Genomic DNA, 15,920 nt, shown 5'->3' on the forward strand with positions numbered 1-15,920 from the left:
GCTTGTGCTAGGCAAGTACTCTACCACTGAGCTACAGTCCCAGCCCTATAAGTTTTTATTTGTTCTTTTTAGTTATACATGACAGTGGAATGTATTGATGTATCATGCATACATGAAGTATAAATTCCCATTCTTGTGGTTGTACATGATATGGAGTTACACTGATCGTGTATTCATATATGAACATAGGAAAATTACAACTCTTTTTTATTCTACTGTCTTTCCTATCCCTCCGCCTCTGCTCCAATTCAGTGAACCTTTACTCCTCCATCCCCTCTGGCCTATAGTGAGTCATCATTTGAATATCAGAGAAAACATTCAACCTTTGGTTTGAGGGATTGGCTTATTTCACTTAGCATGATAGTCTCCAGTTCCATACATTTACTGGCAAAAGATTTTCATTCTTTATGGCTGAGTAATATTCCACCGTTTATATGTACCACATTTTCTTTATCCATTCATTTGTTGAAAGGCACCTAGGTTGGTTCCACAGCTTAGCTATTGTGAATTGAGCTGCTACAAAAAGTGAAGTGGCCACAAAACTATAGTATGCTGATTTTAAGTCCTTTGGGACTTTTTTTGCCAAGGAGTAGGATAACTGGGTCAAATGGTGATTTCATTCCAAGTTTTCTGAGGAATCTCCGTACTGCTTTCCAGAGTGGTTGCACCAATTTGCAGTCCCACCAGTATGAGTGTACCTTTTCTCCCACATCCTCTCCAACATTTATTGTTACTTGTACTCTTGATAATTGCCATTCTGACTAGAGTGAGATGAAATCTCAGTATAGTTTTAATTTCCTTTTGTCTAATTGCTAGTGATGTTGAACATTTTTTTCATGTATTTGTTGACCAATCATATTTCTTCTGTGAAGTGCCTGTTCAGTTCCTTTACCCATTTATTGATTGGATTATTTGGGGTTTTTTGGTGTTAAGTTTTTTGAGTTCTTTGTATATCCTGGAGATTGATGCTCTATCTGAGGTGCAGTTGGCAGAGATCTTCTCCCATTGTTTAGGCTCTCTCTTCATGTTCTTGATTGTTTCCTTTGCTGTGAGGAAGCATTCTAGTTTGATACAATCCCGTTTATTGATCCTTGATTTTATTTCTTGTGCCTTAGGAGTCTTGTTAAGGAATTCGGTTCCCAAGCTGACATGATATAGTTTTGGGCCTCCTTTTTCTTCTGGTAGGCTTGGGGTCTGTGGTCTCATGTCTACTTGATCCACTTTGAATTGAGTTTTGTGCAGGGTTGAGAGATAGAGTTCTAATTTCATTTTGTTACATGTGGATTTCCAGTTTTCCTAGCACCATTTGTCAAAGACGCTATCTTTTCTCCAACGTATGTTTATGGCGCCTTTGTCTAGTATGAGATAACTATATTTATGTGGGTTTGTCTCTGTGTCTTCTGTTCTGTACCATTGTTCTTCATGTCTGTTTTGGTGTCAATACCATGCCGTTTTTGTTACTATAGTTCTGTAGTATAATTGAAGGTCTGGTATTGTGATGCCTCCTGCTTCACTTTCCTTGCTGAGGATTGCTTTGGCTATTCTGGGCCTCTTATTTTTCCAAATGATTTTCATGACTGCTTTTTCTATTCCTGTGAAGAACATCATCAGAACCTTATTAGGAATTGCACTGAATCTGTATAATGCTTGTAGAAGTATGGCCGTTTTGACAATATTAATTCAGAAATGTGGGAGATCTTTCCATCTTCTCAGGTCTTTTTCAGTTTCTTTCTTTAGTGTTCTTTAGTTTTCTTTGTGGAGGTCTTTCGCCTCTTTTGTTAGATTGATTCCCAAATATTTTATTTTCTTTGAGGCTATTGTGAATGGGATAGTTTTCCTAATTTCTTTCAGTTGATTCATGACTGATGTATACGAATTCAGTTGATTTATGGGTGTTAATTTTATATCCTGCTACTTTGCTGACTTTTTTCATGAGTTCAGGAAGCTTTCTGGTGGACTTTTTGGGACCTTCTAAATATAGAATCATGTTGTCAGCCAATAGGGATAGTTTGAGTTCTTCTTTTCCTATTTGTATCCCTTTAATTTCTTTCTTTTGTCTAATTGCTCTGACTAGAATTTCAAGGACTATGTTGAATAGAAGTGGTGAAAGAGGGCATCCCCGTCTAGTTCCTGTTTTTAGAGGTAATGCTTTCAATTTTTCTCCATTTAGAATGATGTTGGCCTTAGGTGTAGCATGTATAGCTTTTATAATTTTGAGGAATGTTCCTGTGTTTTTCCTAGTGTTTTGAACACGAATGGATAGCTGTATTATGTTAAATGCTTTTTCTGCATCTTTTGAGATAATCATGTGATTCCTGAAGTCTTTCAGTGTGATGAATTAATTCATCAATTCTGTATGTTGAACCAACCTTGCATCCCTGGGATGAACCCCACTTGATCATGGTGCACCATCTTTTTAATATGTTTTGTATGTGATTTGCCAGTATTGAGAATTTTTGTATCTATGTTCATTAGGGATATTGATCTGAAATTTTCTTTCCTTGATGTGTCATTGCCTGGTTTTGGTATCAGGGTAATAGTAGCCTCACAGAATGAGTTTGGAAGGGTTCCCTCCTTTTCTGTTTCATGGAATAATTTGAGTAGAGTTGGTGTTAGTTCTTTGAATGTCTGGTAAAACTCAGTTGAGAATCTGTCTGGTCCTGGACTTTTCTTTCTTGGTAGACTTTTGATGGTGTCTTCAGTTTCACTGCTTAAAATTGATGTTTAAATTTTCTTTGTCCTCCTTCATTTTGGGTAGGTTGTATGTGTCTAAGAGTTTGTTCATGTCTTCAAGATTTTCTAACAGAGTGTACATTTTCAAAATAAGTTCCGTTATGATATTTCCTTTTACATTGTGAATTTTATTAATTTGAGTTTTCTGTTTCTCTTTGTTAGCTTGGCTAAGGGTTTGTTGATTTTATTAATTTTTGTTCAAAGAACCAGCTTTTTGTTTTGTCGATGTCATAGTGTCCCAGAGATTTTGATGTGTTGTATTGCTATTGTCAATTTCATCACTGATTTCTTCCGCTATCCATTGGTCATTCAGTAGCATATTATTTAGTATCCAGGTGTTACAGCAGTTTCTATTTTTATTTTATCATTGATTTCTAATTTCATTCTATTATGATCTGAGAGAATGCAAGGTATTATCTCTCTCTTTTTTTGTATTTGCTAAGAGTTGTTTTGTGGCCTAAGATATGATCTATTTAGGAGAAGGATCTGTGTGTTGTCAAGAAGAAAGTGTATTTGGTCCTTGATGATGAAATATTCTATGTATGTCTGTTAGGTCTAAATTATTAATTGTATTTTGTAATTCTACACTTTCTTTATTTAGTTTTTGTTTGTGGGATCTATCCAGTAGGAGAGAGGTGAGTTAAAGCCACCTAGTATTATTGTGTTATGGTCTGTTTGCTTCTTGAAATTGAGAAGGGTTTGATGTATGTAGATGCTCCATCGTTTGGGGCATAAATATTTATGATTGGTGTGTTTTGTTGTTGTATAATTCCCTTAAGCAATATGAAATGAAATGTCCTTCTTTGTCCCTTCTTATTAACTTTGACTTGAAATGAGGATAGGAAACCCTGCTTGTTTTCGTGATCCATGTTAGAGATGTTTTTTCCCATCCTTTCACCTTTAGTTTATGGGTGTCTTTGCCTATGAGGTGAGTCTCTTGGAGACAGCATATTGTTGGATCTTGTTTTTTAATCCAGTCTGCCAACCTTTTGATTGATGAATTTAGGCCATTTACATTCAATGTTATTTTTATTTTCTGTCATTTTGATTTATTTCTGATTTTTAATTTGAATTAGTTTCTCCATTGATTGTTCTTTTAGTGTAGTTCTCCCTTTGCTGTTTTTCATTTTTATTTTTCATTTCTTGTTCATGAAATATCTTATTGAGTTTGTTTTGTAGTGTGGGCTTTCTAGTTGTGAATTCTTTTCTGCCTTCCATTCTTGATAGCAGTACACAAGGGTTCTGATTTCTCCAGATCTTCACCAACACATTATTTTCTTGTTTTTGTTTTCGATAGTAGCCATCCTCGTGGGTGAGGAGTAGTATCTTTTTGTGGTTTTGATTTGCATTTTCCTGATGGCTAGTGATGTTGAGGATCCTTTCATGTTTTTATTGGCCATTCATATATCTTCCTTGAAAAAATGTCTATTTAAGCATTTTGCTCATTTCTCATTGGGTTGTTTGGATATTGGTTATAGCATTAAAACATTTTTTTTCGTGTTCTGGATATCAGTCTTTATCAGATAAATGATGCATAGATATTCCTCCCATCCTGTGGTTTCCTTTTTCACTCTGTTGAAGTATCCTTTGATTCACAGAAGTTTTTTTGTGTTTTGTTTTTTTTTTTTCCTTTTGATAAAGGCCAACTTAACTAGTTCTCCTTTGGTAGCCTGTTGTTTTAGAGGCACAATGATATTTAAAATTTAATACCAAATCCAGTGTCATTTATTTTTTCCTATAGGAGTTTTATGGTTTTAGCTCTTATGTTTTGATCTTTGATCCATTTTGAATTAATTTTTGTATACAGTATAAGGTAAGGGTCCATTTTTATTTTTTCACACATGGATAGCCAATTTCCCTACACAATTTATCAAGAAGACTATTCTTTCCCAATTGAATAGCCTTGACCCTCTTGTCATATTTGGGAAAGTCTATTTCTGGGCTTTCTGCTCTATTGGTCTATATGTCTGTGATTGTTTGATCTCTAACTTTGTAGTAAGTTTTGTAATCAGAAGTGTGAGTTCTCTAACATTGTTCTTTTTCAAGATTGTTTTGGCTATTGTGGGTCCCTTGAAGTGTCATATGAATTTTAGAAAAGGTTTTGTTTTGTTTTGTTTTTTAAATTCTGTAAGTAGGTCATCAGGATTTTGGTAGAGACTGCATTGAACCTGTAGATTGCTTTGCTTATGATTGACATTTTAAGAGGGGTTTTTTTTTTTTTTCTTTGTACCAGGAATTGAACTCAGTGACACTCGACCACTAAGCCACATTCTCAGCCTTATTTTGCATTTTACTTAGAAACAGGGTCTCACTGAGTTGCTTAGCACCTTGCTTTGGCTGAGGCTAGCTTTGAACTTGGATCCTTCTGCCTCAGCCTCCAGAGCTGCTGGGATTACAGGTGTCTCTGGAGGCCTACTGTAATCCCAGCAAAGAATAACCATATAGTTAAGAAAAAAAACTTTTAGCTGGGAAGACAACTGCAAATATGGTGATAGGAACTCAGAAATAGTGCAGAAAACCGAAGAAAATCTGAAAGTAACTATAATTAACATCAGAACTAAGAGAAGATAAGAGTAATCCATTTTGTGTCATAGTTCTAAAGATGCAAAAGTAACAGAACTCTTGGAAACTAAAATTACTATACAGAAAAAAATTCTATATATATATACACATATATGTATTCACAGACGTGTGTATGTATACAGATTAAGAAATATTGAAAGAAATGTTTCAGAAAACAATAAAAACAGATAAAAATGTTAGAGGAAAGATCAGAAAATCAGAATATATCCAGATCTGTACAAATTATTAGTACTTTAAATACAAGAAATAGAAATTGCTAAAAACAGGATGACAAAACAAATAGAGGTTTTATTTTCCCTTAACAAGAAGAATGGAGGTAAATTATTCTAAGATTGATTGTATACTCAAGGTTGTCAAACACTGGATTGTATCTCTGCAGTCATTTTGGCTTTTTTTTTTTTTTTGGTCAAGGCTTCTGCAGTCATTTTGGCTTTTTTTTTTTTTTTTTTTTTGGTCAAGGCTACAGCAGCTCTGAGGCTTTCTTCCTCAGAAAATTCTCAAAGAGAAAGCAGAAAACAGATTCTCTTGTAATTGAGTTCTTGCCGAGAGGAAACACTTTCCCCAAAATTCCCTGTAAGTCTTCCCTTTATATCTTATTGACAAAAATTAGGTCTCTTTTAGCCCTAGACCTATTGACCATACTTACTAACATTTCCTAAAATGAGAGTAGAGTCAATTTTTCCAGTATCAACAGTTTTTCTTCACATTAGTTTGTACACTGGCAAGTAGAAATTGTACTGTAGTTATTTCATTACATGATGTTTCTGTAAGGAGATAAGTCATTATCTACCTATCCCTGTCTTTTCCTTGTAGCAAAATAGAGAAATTATGTCACCATCAGAAATCCTCTTGATTTTCTTTTTTTTCCATATACTAATTTATTTAAAAACTAGCTTTTAAGTTGTTCTAGACTTTCTCCTGCTGACAGATAATAATTAGCATTTTGTTGATTTCCTTCATGATAAATGTAATGAAATAAGCTCCAGTACTCTAAGGAATTTCAAATTTGTCTTCTCAATTGTGGTTCTCCGTTTTCAGCCATCATCTAAAGACAGAAAAGATGTGTTTGCCCTAAAGATTTCTTCCCAAGAGTTTCTTTTTTTCTTCAGTACTGAATCTGTGATTCAGTACTTTTTAATATTCTTACAATAAGTTGTACAACATCATCACTAACTCTAAAACTCCTTTATCACCCTTAGAAAAGAATCCTTAATTCATTAGTGTTCATTCCCTTCTGCCCTTAGAAACCACTGATCTATCTGTTTTTATGGATTTGTCTCCATTAACATTTTAATAAATGGAATCATATACACTGTGTGGCTGTTTGTAACTGGAAGTTTTTACTTAACATAATGTTTTCAGTGTTTATCCATCTTGTAGCAGATATTAGTACTTCATTTCATTTTACGGCTAACTGATGTTCCATTATATGAATAAAACATTTTCTGTATCCATTCACCAATTGATGAAAACGTGGGATGTTTATACTTTTTGGTTATTGTTAATAATTCTGTGAGCTTTCATATACAGACATAGGTTCATATGTAGACATAGGTTTTTCATTTCTCTTGGTTGTGTGCCTAGGTTTAGAATTGCTGGGTCCTATTAACTCTCATGTTTCAAGGAACTACCAGTTTCCCCATGCCCTTGCACTGGTTTACATTCCTGCCAACAGTATATGAGGGTCCCAGTTTTGCCACATTCTCACCAGCCTCTGTTATTTTCTATTATGTTTTCATTATAACCATCATTTAACCCCCCCAGTTATTTCAGAGATAAGAAAAATTAGCCATATAAAGAAGGGTATGATTAATACTCTAAAGGAGATTAAAGAATAGCTCTTGTGGCTTTTATCTCTTTTTTTCCTTTTTTCTTTTCTCTGGCTTTTGTCCTAATTAGGGTTTTGATGAGAAGTAGGGATTTTGAAAAGTTGCATTCAGAAAAAGTGTCTGGTATCAGCAACATTTTAAAGAACCAAAGGAATTTTGTTGGTGGTAGTTGTTGAAGTATATGACTTGCCCACATTTGTAGTTAGGAAACAGGAGAAAGGGGAAACATAGAAGATATCAAGAGGAAATGGTAATAATGATGGACCAAGGCCACCATAGTTGAGGCCCTTGAATAGTGCTAGCGCTAAATTAAGAGTAGAAGGATGGGGAAGGACTCAAATTGTTTAGACAAAAAGTAGAGGAAGCTTTCATTTGATGACTTTAATCTTTAAGATTTAAGTGGAAGGTAATGTTTCCAGAATGAATTAAAGGTTGGAGGATGAGATTGGGATTCATAGAAAAATAAAGAAGGTTGGGATAAATATGATGGGTTCATGACCCACACTTGTAATCCCAGTGGTTCAGGAAGCTTAGGCAGGAGGATTCGAGTTCAAAACCAGCCTCAGCAAAAATGAAGGCACTAAGCAACTCAGTGAGACCCTGTCTCTAAATAAAATACAAAATAGAACTGGGGATGTGGCTCAGTGGTCGAGAACCCCTGAGTTTAATCCCTTTCATGCCCCCCCAACAAAAAAAGAATAAATATGATTTTAAAAATCGTGGTGTTGTTAAAAACAAGTAAAAAATGTCAGGCAAATAGTGTGAAGGACCTGATGAGTCTTAAGTTCCATGAATTGATGATGGAAACTGTGCTAGAACAAAACTATCCTAGTTTTGTCCTTTTCTCCAGCAAATATGTGGTAACTTGAGAGAAAAATGGAATAGTTGAATAGTGGGATTTACCTCAAATTGATATTTGATAACTTTTGATGAAAGAACTAGCTAGAGAACTAAGATGCTACAATGGTATTATTGAAATGATGAGCCATAGAGAAAGGGGGAGGAAGACAGCAGTGACCCAAATCTGAGAAATGGCTTGAGGTATTAATGTTGACCTGAAAATGTGGTAGTGAGTTGTAAATTGAAGAAGATATATAAGTATGTGCATGTAGGGTCGTGAAAGGTGGATTTCTTTTGTAAATACTATGGTTTGAATGTCTCTGGGTCTTGAAGGTAAATAGAAATAAATACCTTCAGAGATGAGATTTAGGTAACTATAAGTCAGGCGGTGAAAGGACCCAGGTGCCTTGGTGAACAACAGCTGCAAGGATGAAGAGAGGCAGAGTACATAGATGTGTCATACATAAAAGAAGGACTGCTGATAAGTGTGAAATGAGAGTTTGTAAGCCATAGTGGAGGAATCCGTATATTTTCAAAAATTAAAGCTAACATTTTGATAAGGAAATACCATTAGGAAAATTGTTTCCACAACTTCATTACCTTTCCTAAGCCCAGTCTTGTGTAGTAAATGTACCTGCCCAGATGACATTAGTAAGAATAGTTATGTATACTAGAGGAAGCTGTTGCCTCCTAGCTTGCATGTATATAATCTTCAAAGGGTAAAAGTTTTGTCTGTCTTATTTATTTTTGTAGTCTAAACCCTAAACAATGCCAGACACATGTGCACTAAATATATATTTATTGAGTAAATGAATCACTTTGAAAAAGATGCCTTTTGGTTGGAACCAAAAGCTAAACAGAGTTATAGCTCAAATTTGAATTGATATGTGTATACTGCCCTGATATTCTCTGAAATAATTTAGGATCAGAATAGGGCAATTAGCAAGTTGTAAAGGAGGAGAGGGTATTTTGATGTAGTTTAGGGTATTTTGATGTAGTTTAGTTCTCTTACCTTAGTAGTTCATTTTACTCCCCCTTTTCCCCCCATTTTTTTTTTTCTTCCTTCAAAGTTATGTGGTAAGATAGAGCATATCAGGGTGCTGCTATAACCTTTACTGAAATGAAATTTCTTTTTTATTCTCCTTTTCCTTTGGCAATTTTCCTTTACTTATACAATAAATATCAGACCATAGAGGATGCCATATACACTCTACACACCCTTGTCTCTTACCATTTTTCTAGTCTTATTGTTTTCCTGTTTGCTTAAATTCTCCAAACACATTGATCCCTTGTTCTGTTCCACATACTATATGGCATTCTGCTTTACCAGTTTGTAGTTTTTCCTCCGTGTCTTAAACTTTAATATCTCCCTACTATGTTAAAGAGTTTCTTCTGTACATAGGTCTCTCCTCCCTGTATATATCCTCCATCCAAGTGATAACCTTTCTAAACCCCCCTCCTTGCTAATTTTCACCTGATATCTAGAGTGTACTGTTTCTCATGTATGATACTTAAAAGTGAAATTACCACTACCTTAAATAATAACTGCGGACATAATAGCATCTGATTTATTCCATCTCTTTACTTTCAATGTCATCTCATCCTTTAGAATTTGATACCTTATGTAGTCAGTTGTTCTGATAGCCTTAGTCAAATGAAAAACGCTGAGGATATAGCATTGCATAGTGGTCCCAGAATTTCTTGATGGGGTATAAGTCACATTTTCAAATACAGTTCTTATTTTCTAAGCAGTATTTGGTGGGGAAAGAAGAAATCCATGGTATTTTTAATCCAGGCTACTCAGGAGGATCACAGGTTCAAGGCTTACCAACCCTGACTCAAAATAAAAAATGAAAAGGAATGTGGATATAGCATTCCTGAGTTCAGTCCCCAATATGGCAAATAAATAAATAAATACATACATAAATAGAAAAAAAAGTAAAGTATTTAAGGAAGAAGGTGACTGTCACACAGCTAAGGCCTCCTGAAGACATTTTGAGACTAACAGTGAGATCTGGCTATATACCTCAATCTTGTATTTTGACGAATCCCTTTTAACCCTTCTTGTTTTCAACTTCTTTTTTCTGTTACTGAAGTGAGAGAGTGTGTGAGTGTGTGTGTGTGTGTGTGTGTGTGTGTGTGTGTGTGTGTTATGAGTGTGTATATGAGAGAGAGAGACTGAGAGAGTGAGATTTTATATACCTACAGCTTTCTGGAAAATAAAACTTAGTGGAAACAGAAGTAGCTGTTCTTGATGTAGTGACATTTTATATTATAGTAGACATGTATTCTGGAAGGTAAGTCATTATTTGGCTCCAAAATAGGAAAATACATACTTTTTAAATTAATATTCATGAACCATCTAGATATCACATATATAGGTCAGGTTTCTCAGTGTAATGTAGTAGTATCTTACAGGAGTTTATCCATTTAAAAGTAAAAGTATTCATTTACAGTATTTTCAGCACTTATTTTGTAACTTCTGACTTAAAACCCTGTTAGCTAGATTATAAGGTTTTAATTAAAGACTGAAACTTCATATTTTCTTTTGTTTATGCCAGGCAAAGTCCAGATTCAATGTGAGTCTACTTTATTTTATAGGCCTATGAAGAATACACCAGCAAGCTAGATGCCCTCCAACAAAGAGAACAACAGTTATTGGAATCCCTGGGGAATGGAACTGATTTTTCTGTTTCTAGCTCTGCATCAATGGACACCGTTACATCTTCTTCCTCTTCTAGCCTTTCAGTGCTACCTTCATCTCTTTCAGTTTTTCAAAATCCCACAGATGTGTCACGGAGCAACCCCAAGTCACCACAAAAACCTATCGTTAGAGTCTTCCTGCCCAACAAACAGAGGACAGTGGTGAGTCATTTTCTTTGTCTTTTTCAGACAGACTGGTTGTTGAAAATTAATATTTTATCACTTCATATTCAGAGGTTATGCAAATGGGAACATTTGTTTCAAACAAGAATGGAAGCACATAATTATTTGATGCCAAAGTCTATACACCTTAACAGGGACAAATGATAGTGTCAGATTTGACATTTAAAACTGTCTGCCAAACTTGAACAACACTTAAGTCTAAGTACAAGTTAAAAATCAGAATTCAAGACTTGAGCTTGTTTGTTGTCTGTCAGGTAAGATTGTTCCCCCTTGAGAAATCTCTATTCTGTCTTATTATCAAATGTTGAATTTTTTAGCGTCCTTGATATTTTTCACCTTGTATGTATAACTCTTTATTGTTTCTTATTAGTGTCATCACTGGAACTGCATACCCTATAAATAACATTTAAAGAAAAGAAATCTACAGAATTATGATAAATGACCTGTAATCCTCAAGTGCATCAGATATCGTCAGTAACCCTAATAATAACGCATGTACAAACATCACTACACTTGTAATGCATTTGGTTGGCTTTTACCATTAATTTAAAAAATTCCCAATCAGCTGAAGCCAAAGTAGTTTTTTCTTTTTCTCAGACAACAGAAATTAAAAATATGATTGCTGTTTTTCTGTGTTATTCAGAAATTCCTTTCTTACTTTAAAATATATATATAAGGCACTATGCCTCAGATTTTAGGAATTCATAAATTTGAGATAAAACTAAAAAAACTAAGAGTTGCCAGCAACCAGCCTATAGATTTTGAGCTTACCGAGGAAATATGGCTTTCCAAAGGAGTTATTATCAGGGGGTCATTCATGCATACTTTTTCTGTCCGTCCTTCCATGAACAGAGAAGAGTAGGTTGTAATTAAATGACTTTAGATTATTCACTGTGCAGAATTACTACTCAACTTAAAAAAGAAAATTAGTTCTCCTACCCTCTTATTTAAAAAGAAATTGAAATTGTTTACATAGATAGAGAATTTCTTAGCAGTATCTTTCCACAGATGCCCCCTTAAAAAGGGGAATATAAGGTGAAATTTTATGTGAATTATCTATCAATAGAAATTCTATTATCTTTGAAGCAATCTGTTAACACAATTTATGACAAGCCATCCCATCCCAAATAGATCTTAAATTAATTCTTTATTGTCTGTACTCATGAGCAGAAAGTGGGAAATATGTTCTTAAGTTCTAGACTTTTCACTTTTCCTCACTGTAGTATTCGTCATCCAAGCTCTGCTAAACTTAGTGTGTGAGTTTTTAAAGATAGCCTTTCAGATTTCTCAGACTAATCTAAATGATTAAGGTAAGGTAGCCTCATATTTTATAAGGGAGTCTTAGAGAATCCTTAAAAATACTACCACTAAAGCTTATGATTTTCCCCTTTAAAAAGCAATAAATAGGATCGAAACTCTTCAAAAATGTAAAATGATAATAAATAAGAACTGCTAGGTACTTGACTAGTCTTACCTTCATAATCCTAGCTAGCCTTAAAATTAATAAGTTACTGGTTCTTATCCATTATACTTGGACCTTAACTTTTCATATTCCATCCTCAGGGAAACTACACATCATGAACTTTAAGAAAGTTTATGAATAGTCAGTAAATGGGTCTGTGGTATTAAAATCTTTCAAGTACATCATTTTGTTATTCTCCCTTTACCCTTAACTTCTGATATTCTTTTCCCTTTCTTCCCTCAATTCTTAATTAATATCAAAATTTACTGTTTGAGCACTTACCATGTTCAAGTTTTGTGCTGAGGTCTTTGCATCTAATGTCTTAATCAGGATACTCATATTTTAAGTAAAATTGTGCATGGTAGTCAACAACTCCTCAGTCAAAATACATACCTCTATCTCTTTGTCCTTAACTCAGGAACAGAGGGCCGTAGAACCAACTAGAAGTAAATGGAATTAAGTACCAAAATGTTTTGTTTTGTTTTTTTTAAAATATTTAGGTTTGTAGTACAAGATTGCAAACTTAGCATTTGCCTATTTTTTTTTTCTGTCCAAAAATTCCATTTAAACAACAGTAAGGATATGTTTTTTAAAAAATCATAATTTTAACAAAACAGGATAAAATGCTGTCAGGGAACAAGACAGTTTTAGGAATTCCTGAAAGATAGAAAATATATGACTGGATAAATGAATAAACTAAAATAGAAAAACAAACTAAATACTAGTAACTGGATCTATGAAGAAGCCATTCTTCTAAGCCCAATCCTGATGAATCATAAAGCTTAGTCAGCAATTACCAAGAAGAGGATTTGCCTCTTGGGCAGTCATTGAAATAGTAATTAATTCGAGGTCTCTTGGCAGTAGGACAAAATCATGTCTTTGGAATCAGGCAGATAATTTAAATATGAATATGTTGAAAGTGTGTGTTAGTTATGAGCCCTATAGAAAACCAAAGTGAACTAGACCCCGCTGAAAACATTGAAGTTCTGAATTTTGAAAAGAATAATTTTTTAAAGGTACTGGTCAGATATTTTGAACCCTGTGCTGAGTTCTTAGCATAGCCCTGCACTACACACAGCCATAGAACAAGGAAGTTCAGGAAGGGGGCCCTAGCAGTTCCTTTTCTGTATATAGACAGCAAATGGTTTGTAGCAATTACTGTTAATAAAACTCTGAAATTGCTTTCTAAACAAAATGAAATTTCTGCCGGGAGACTTCTGCGTATGATAGGAGAAAGATGAGTAGAACTGAATATCAGATGCCTGAGAACCTCAGAGAAATCCAATGAGGGAAAAAAGGAAAGGCTAATCCACTCAGGAATTAAAGAATACTCTGTTTCCATCTGGAGTGTACCAAATTTCCAGACTTTTCCTCACCCATGTACCCTTCGATAGTGTGTCTGTGTATAATAGGGAAAAAATACTGCTTTTTCCTACTCTAGTCTGAGCATAATACACTTCTGTGACCAAATGTGTTCGGTGTTTTCCTCCCACTAAGCAGTTCCCAGATTCTCTGTAGACATCAACTGGGTGCCTTACAATTTTTTTTTTATTTTTTATTGAAACATAATTGTACATTTCTGTGGGATGCATTATGTGGCAATTCTGTACATATTCAATGTGTAAATAGCCAAATCAGGGTAACAAGCATTTCCATCTCTTCAAGCATTAATCATTTTTGTGTATTGGGATTTTGTACTCTTCTAGTGATTTTTTAAATATATTGTAGATTGTTTTATCTTCCAATTACCCTACTATGATAACGAAAAACCAGAAGTAATTGCCCCATTCTCTGTTTAGGTGCTTTATTGAATTTCTTTCCACCCCTCCCCATTTCCCTGACCTTCCCAGTCCCAAGTGGGATCCTTTAAAATTCCCTCAATTCTGAAACTTTCTACCTAGAGTTAGCAGAGACCTCACAGGTTAAAGGCTCTAGTCCCACAAGAATGCCTCACTTCAGTCAGGTGTAATGGCACAATACAGGAGGCGGAGGCAGAGGCAGGAGGATTGCAAGCTCAAGGCTAGCTCCTGTAAGTTAGTGAGACCTTGTCTCAAAAATAAAGGCTGCAGGGCTGGGGCTGTTACTCAGTGGTAGAGTGTTTGCCTAGCATGTGTGAGGCACTGAGTTTGATTCTCAGCAGCACATATAAATAAATGAATAAAATAAAGGTCTATCAACATCTAAAAAAAATTTTTTTTTTTAATTAGTAAAGGCTGGGATGTAGCTCAGTGGTAAAGCGCCCCTGGGTTCAATCCCCTGTAGTCCCTCCCCTACCCCACCCCCAAAAAAATGTCCCACTTCAGATGCCAATGCAGGTTCTAGGTTGGTGACCTATATTTCTTTTCTTTTCTTTTCTTTTCTTTTTTTTTTTTTTTGATTTGAAAACTCAACTTTATTTACAGATGTTTTCCTATCAACAAAGATGTCATTCTACCCCTTCAAAATAACTGATAATTTTCACAAAGACCATTTACATAGTTTTAACCTTTCTATATAAAACTGTATAATGGGATGAACAAACAACCTCACTATGATGATCCAGGACACATAAACAAAAAATAAAAAACAACAACTAGCATGAATACTCTTAACAGAATAAAGAATTAAGAATCATACTTTTTAATGTGCTGCTCCACCAAGAAATGAAAACATGGTAATATTTTGGGAGATAAAGGCTTCACAATAAACAGTCTTACATAGGAGAGTTTAATTGTAATTGTTTAGGATTGATATTGCTAGCTAATATTTATGCTGATTTTATAAGATAAGTCATCATCATTGTAAAAAGGGCACAGATGTTTCTACACAGATTTTTCTACTGATGAAAATATGTGGATACTGGTTTGGTCTCATTATTCAGGCAAATTAATAATAAATGCATAAAAAAGAACTTAAAACCACAATCATCAGGTGACCAACTTACAAAATTAGAATTTTCCCTGAAATCAAAGAGTATTAATAGTATATAAATTTTACTAAGACAATATAGACTAAATGTTTAACCAAACAGTTCAAAGTAAAATTATCCAGATTACTTATTTATCATTTATGTGTAATAATTACATTTTTAAAATCCTTCAAATTTAATCTAGGGGGATATTCATTATCACATCACAGTTGAGTCACAAGAAACTTCAAAACTTTGGGAAAAAATTCATCCCTGAGAAGTGAGAGAGAGAAAAACATCTAAACAAACACCCCAGAAACAACAGTCCTGTACCCTTTTAACAATCTTTTTCTATAGCATGAACTTTTATTAATAGCCAGCAATCAAATGTATTTCAGTCCTGGAGAGCTACTACCCCTGGTGATCGATATTTCTGTAATTAAACTTCAAGTGCAACATTTTTTCTTAAAATCAGATAAATAGAAACTCTGCCTTTATTGTCGACTTCACCATTTTGTCAAGTGCAAGGTCAGCCTGCTAAGAAATGAATATTCTAGTAATGACTGAAGTAACAACTTCCACAGACATCTCTTCTTCAGGGTCCCCTTTACTCCCATAGATGTTCACTCAAATAATAAAAGCAGTATGATAACAACTGAGTTTACTATTATGAATGGCACTTGCATCACAGTTCTTGCAC

At 34.5% G+C, this 15,920-nt stretch overlaps 1 protein-coding gene across 5 annotated transcripts in view; it reads left to right on the top strand.

Moving 5' to 3' along the window:
* BRAF (B-Raf proto-oncogene, serine/threonine kinase) overlaps positions 1-15,920 on the top strand; it is a 181,606-nt gene that overhangs the window by 78,666 nt on the left and 87,020 nt on the right. For all 5 annotated transcript variants that reach the window (XM_079150111.1, XM_079150110.1, XM_079150108.1 and 2 more), the window contains exon 3: positions 10,587-10,850. In XM_079150111.1, the coding sequence (XP_079006237.1) occupies positions 10,587-10,850 (264 nt within the window). The remainder of the gene's footprint in view (positions 1-10,586; positions 10,851-15,920) is intronic.

Source organism: Sciurus vulgaris, assembly GCF_902686455.1.
Source record: "Sciurus vulgaris genome assembly, chromosome: 8".
Taxonomy (NCBI): Eukaryota; Metazoa; Chordata; class Mammalia; order Rodentia; family Sciuridae; genus Sciurus; species Sciurus vulgaris.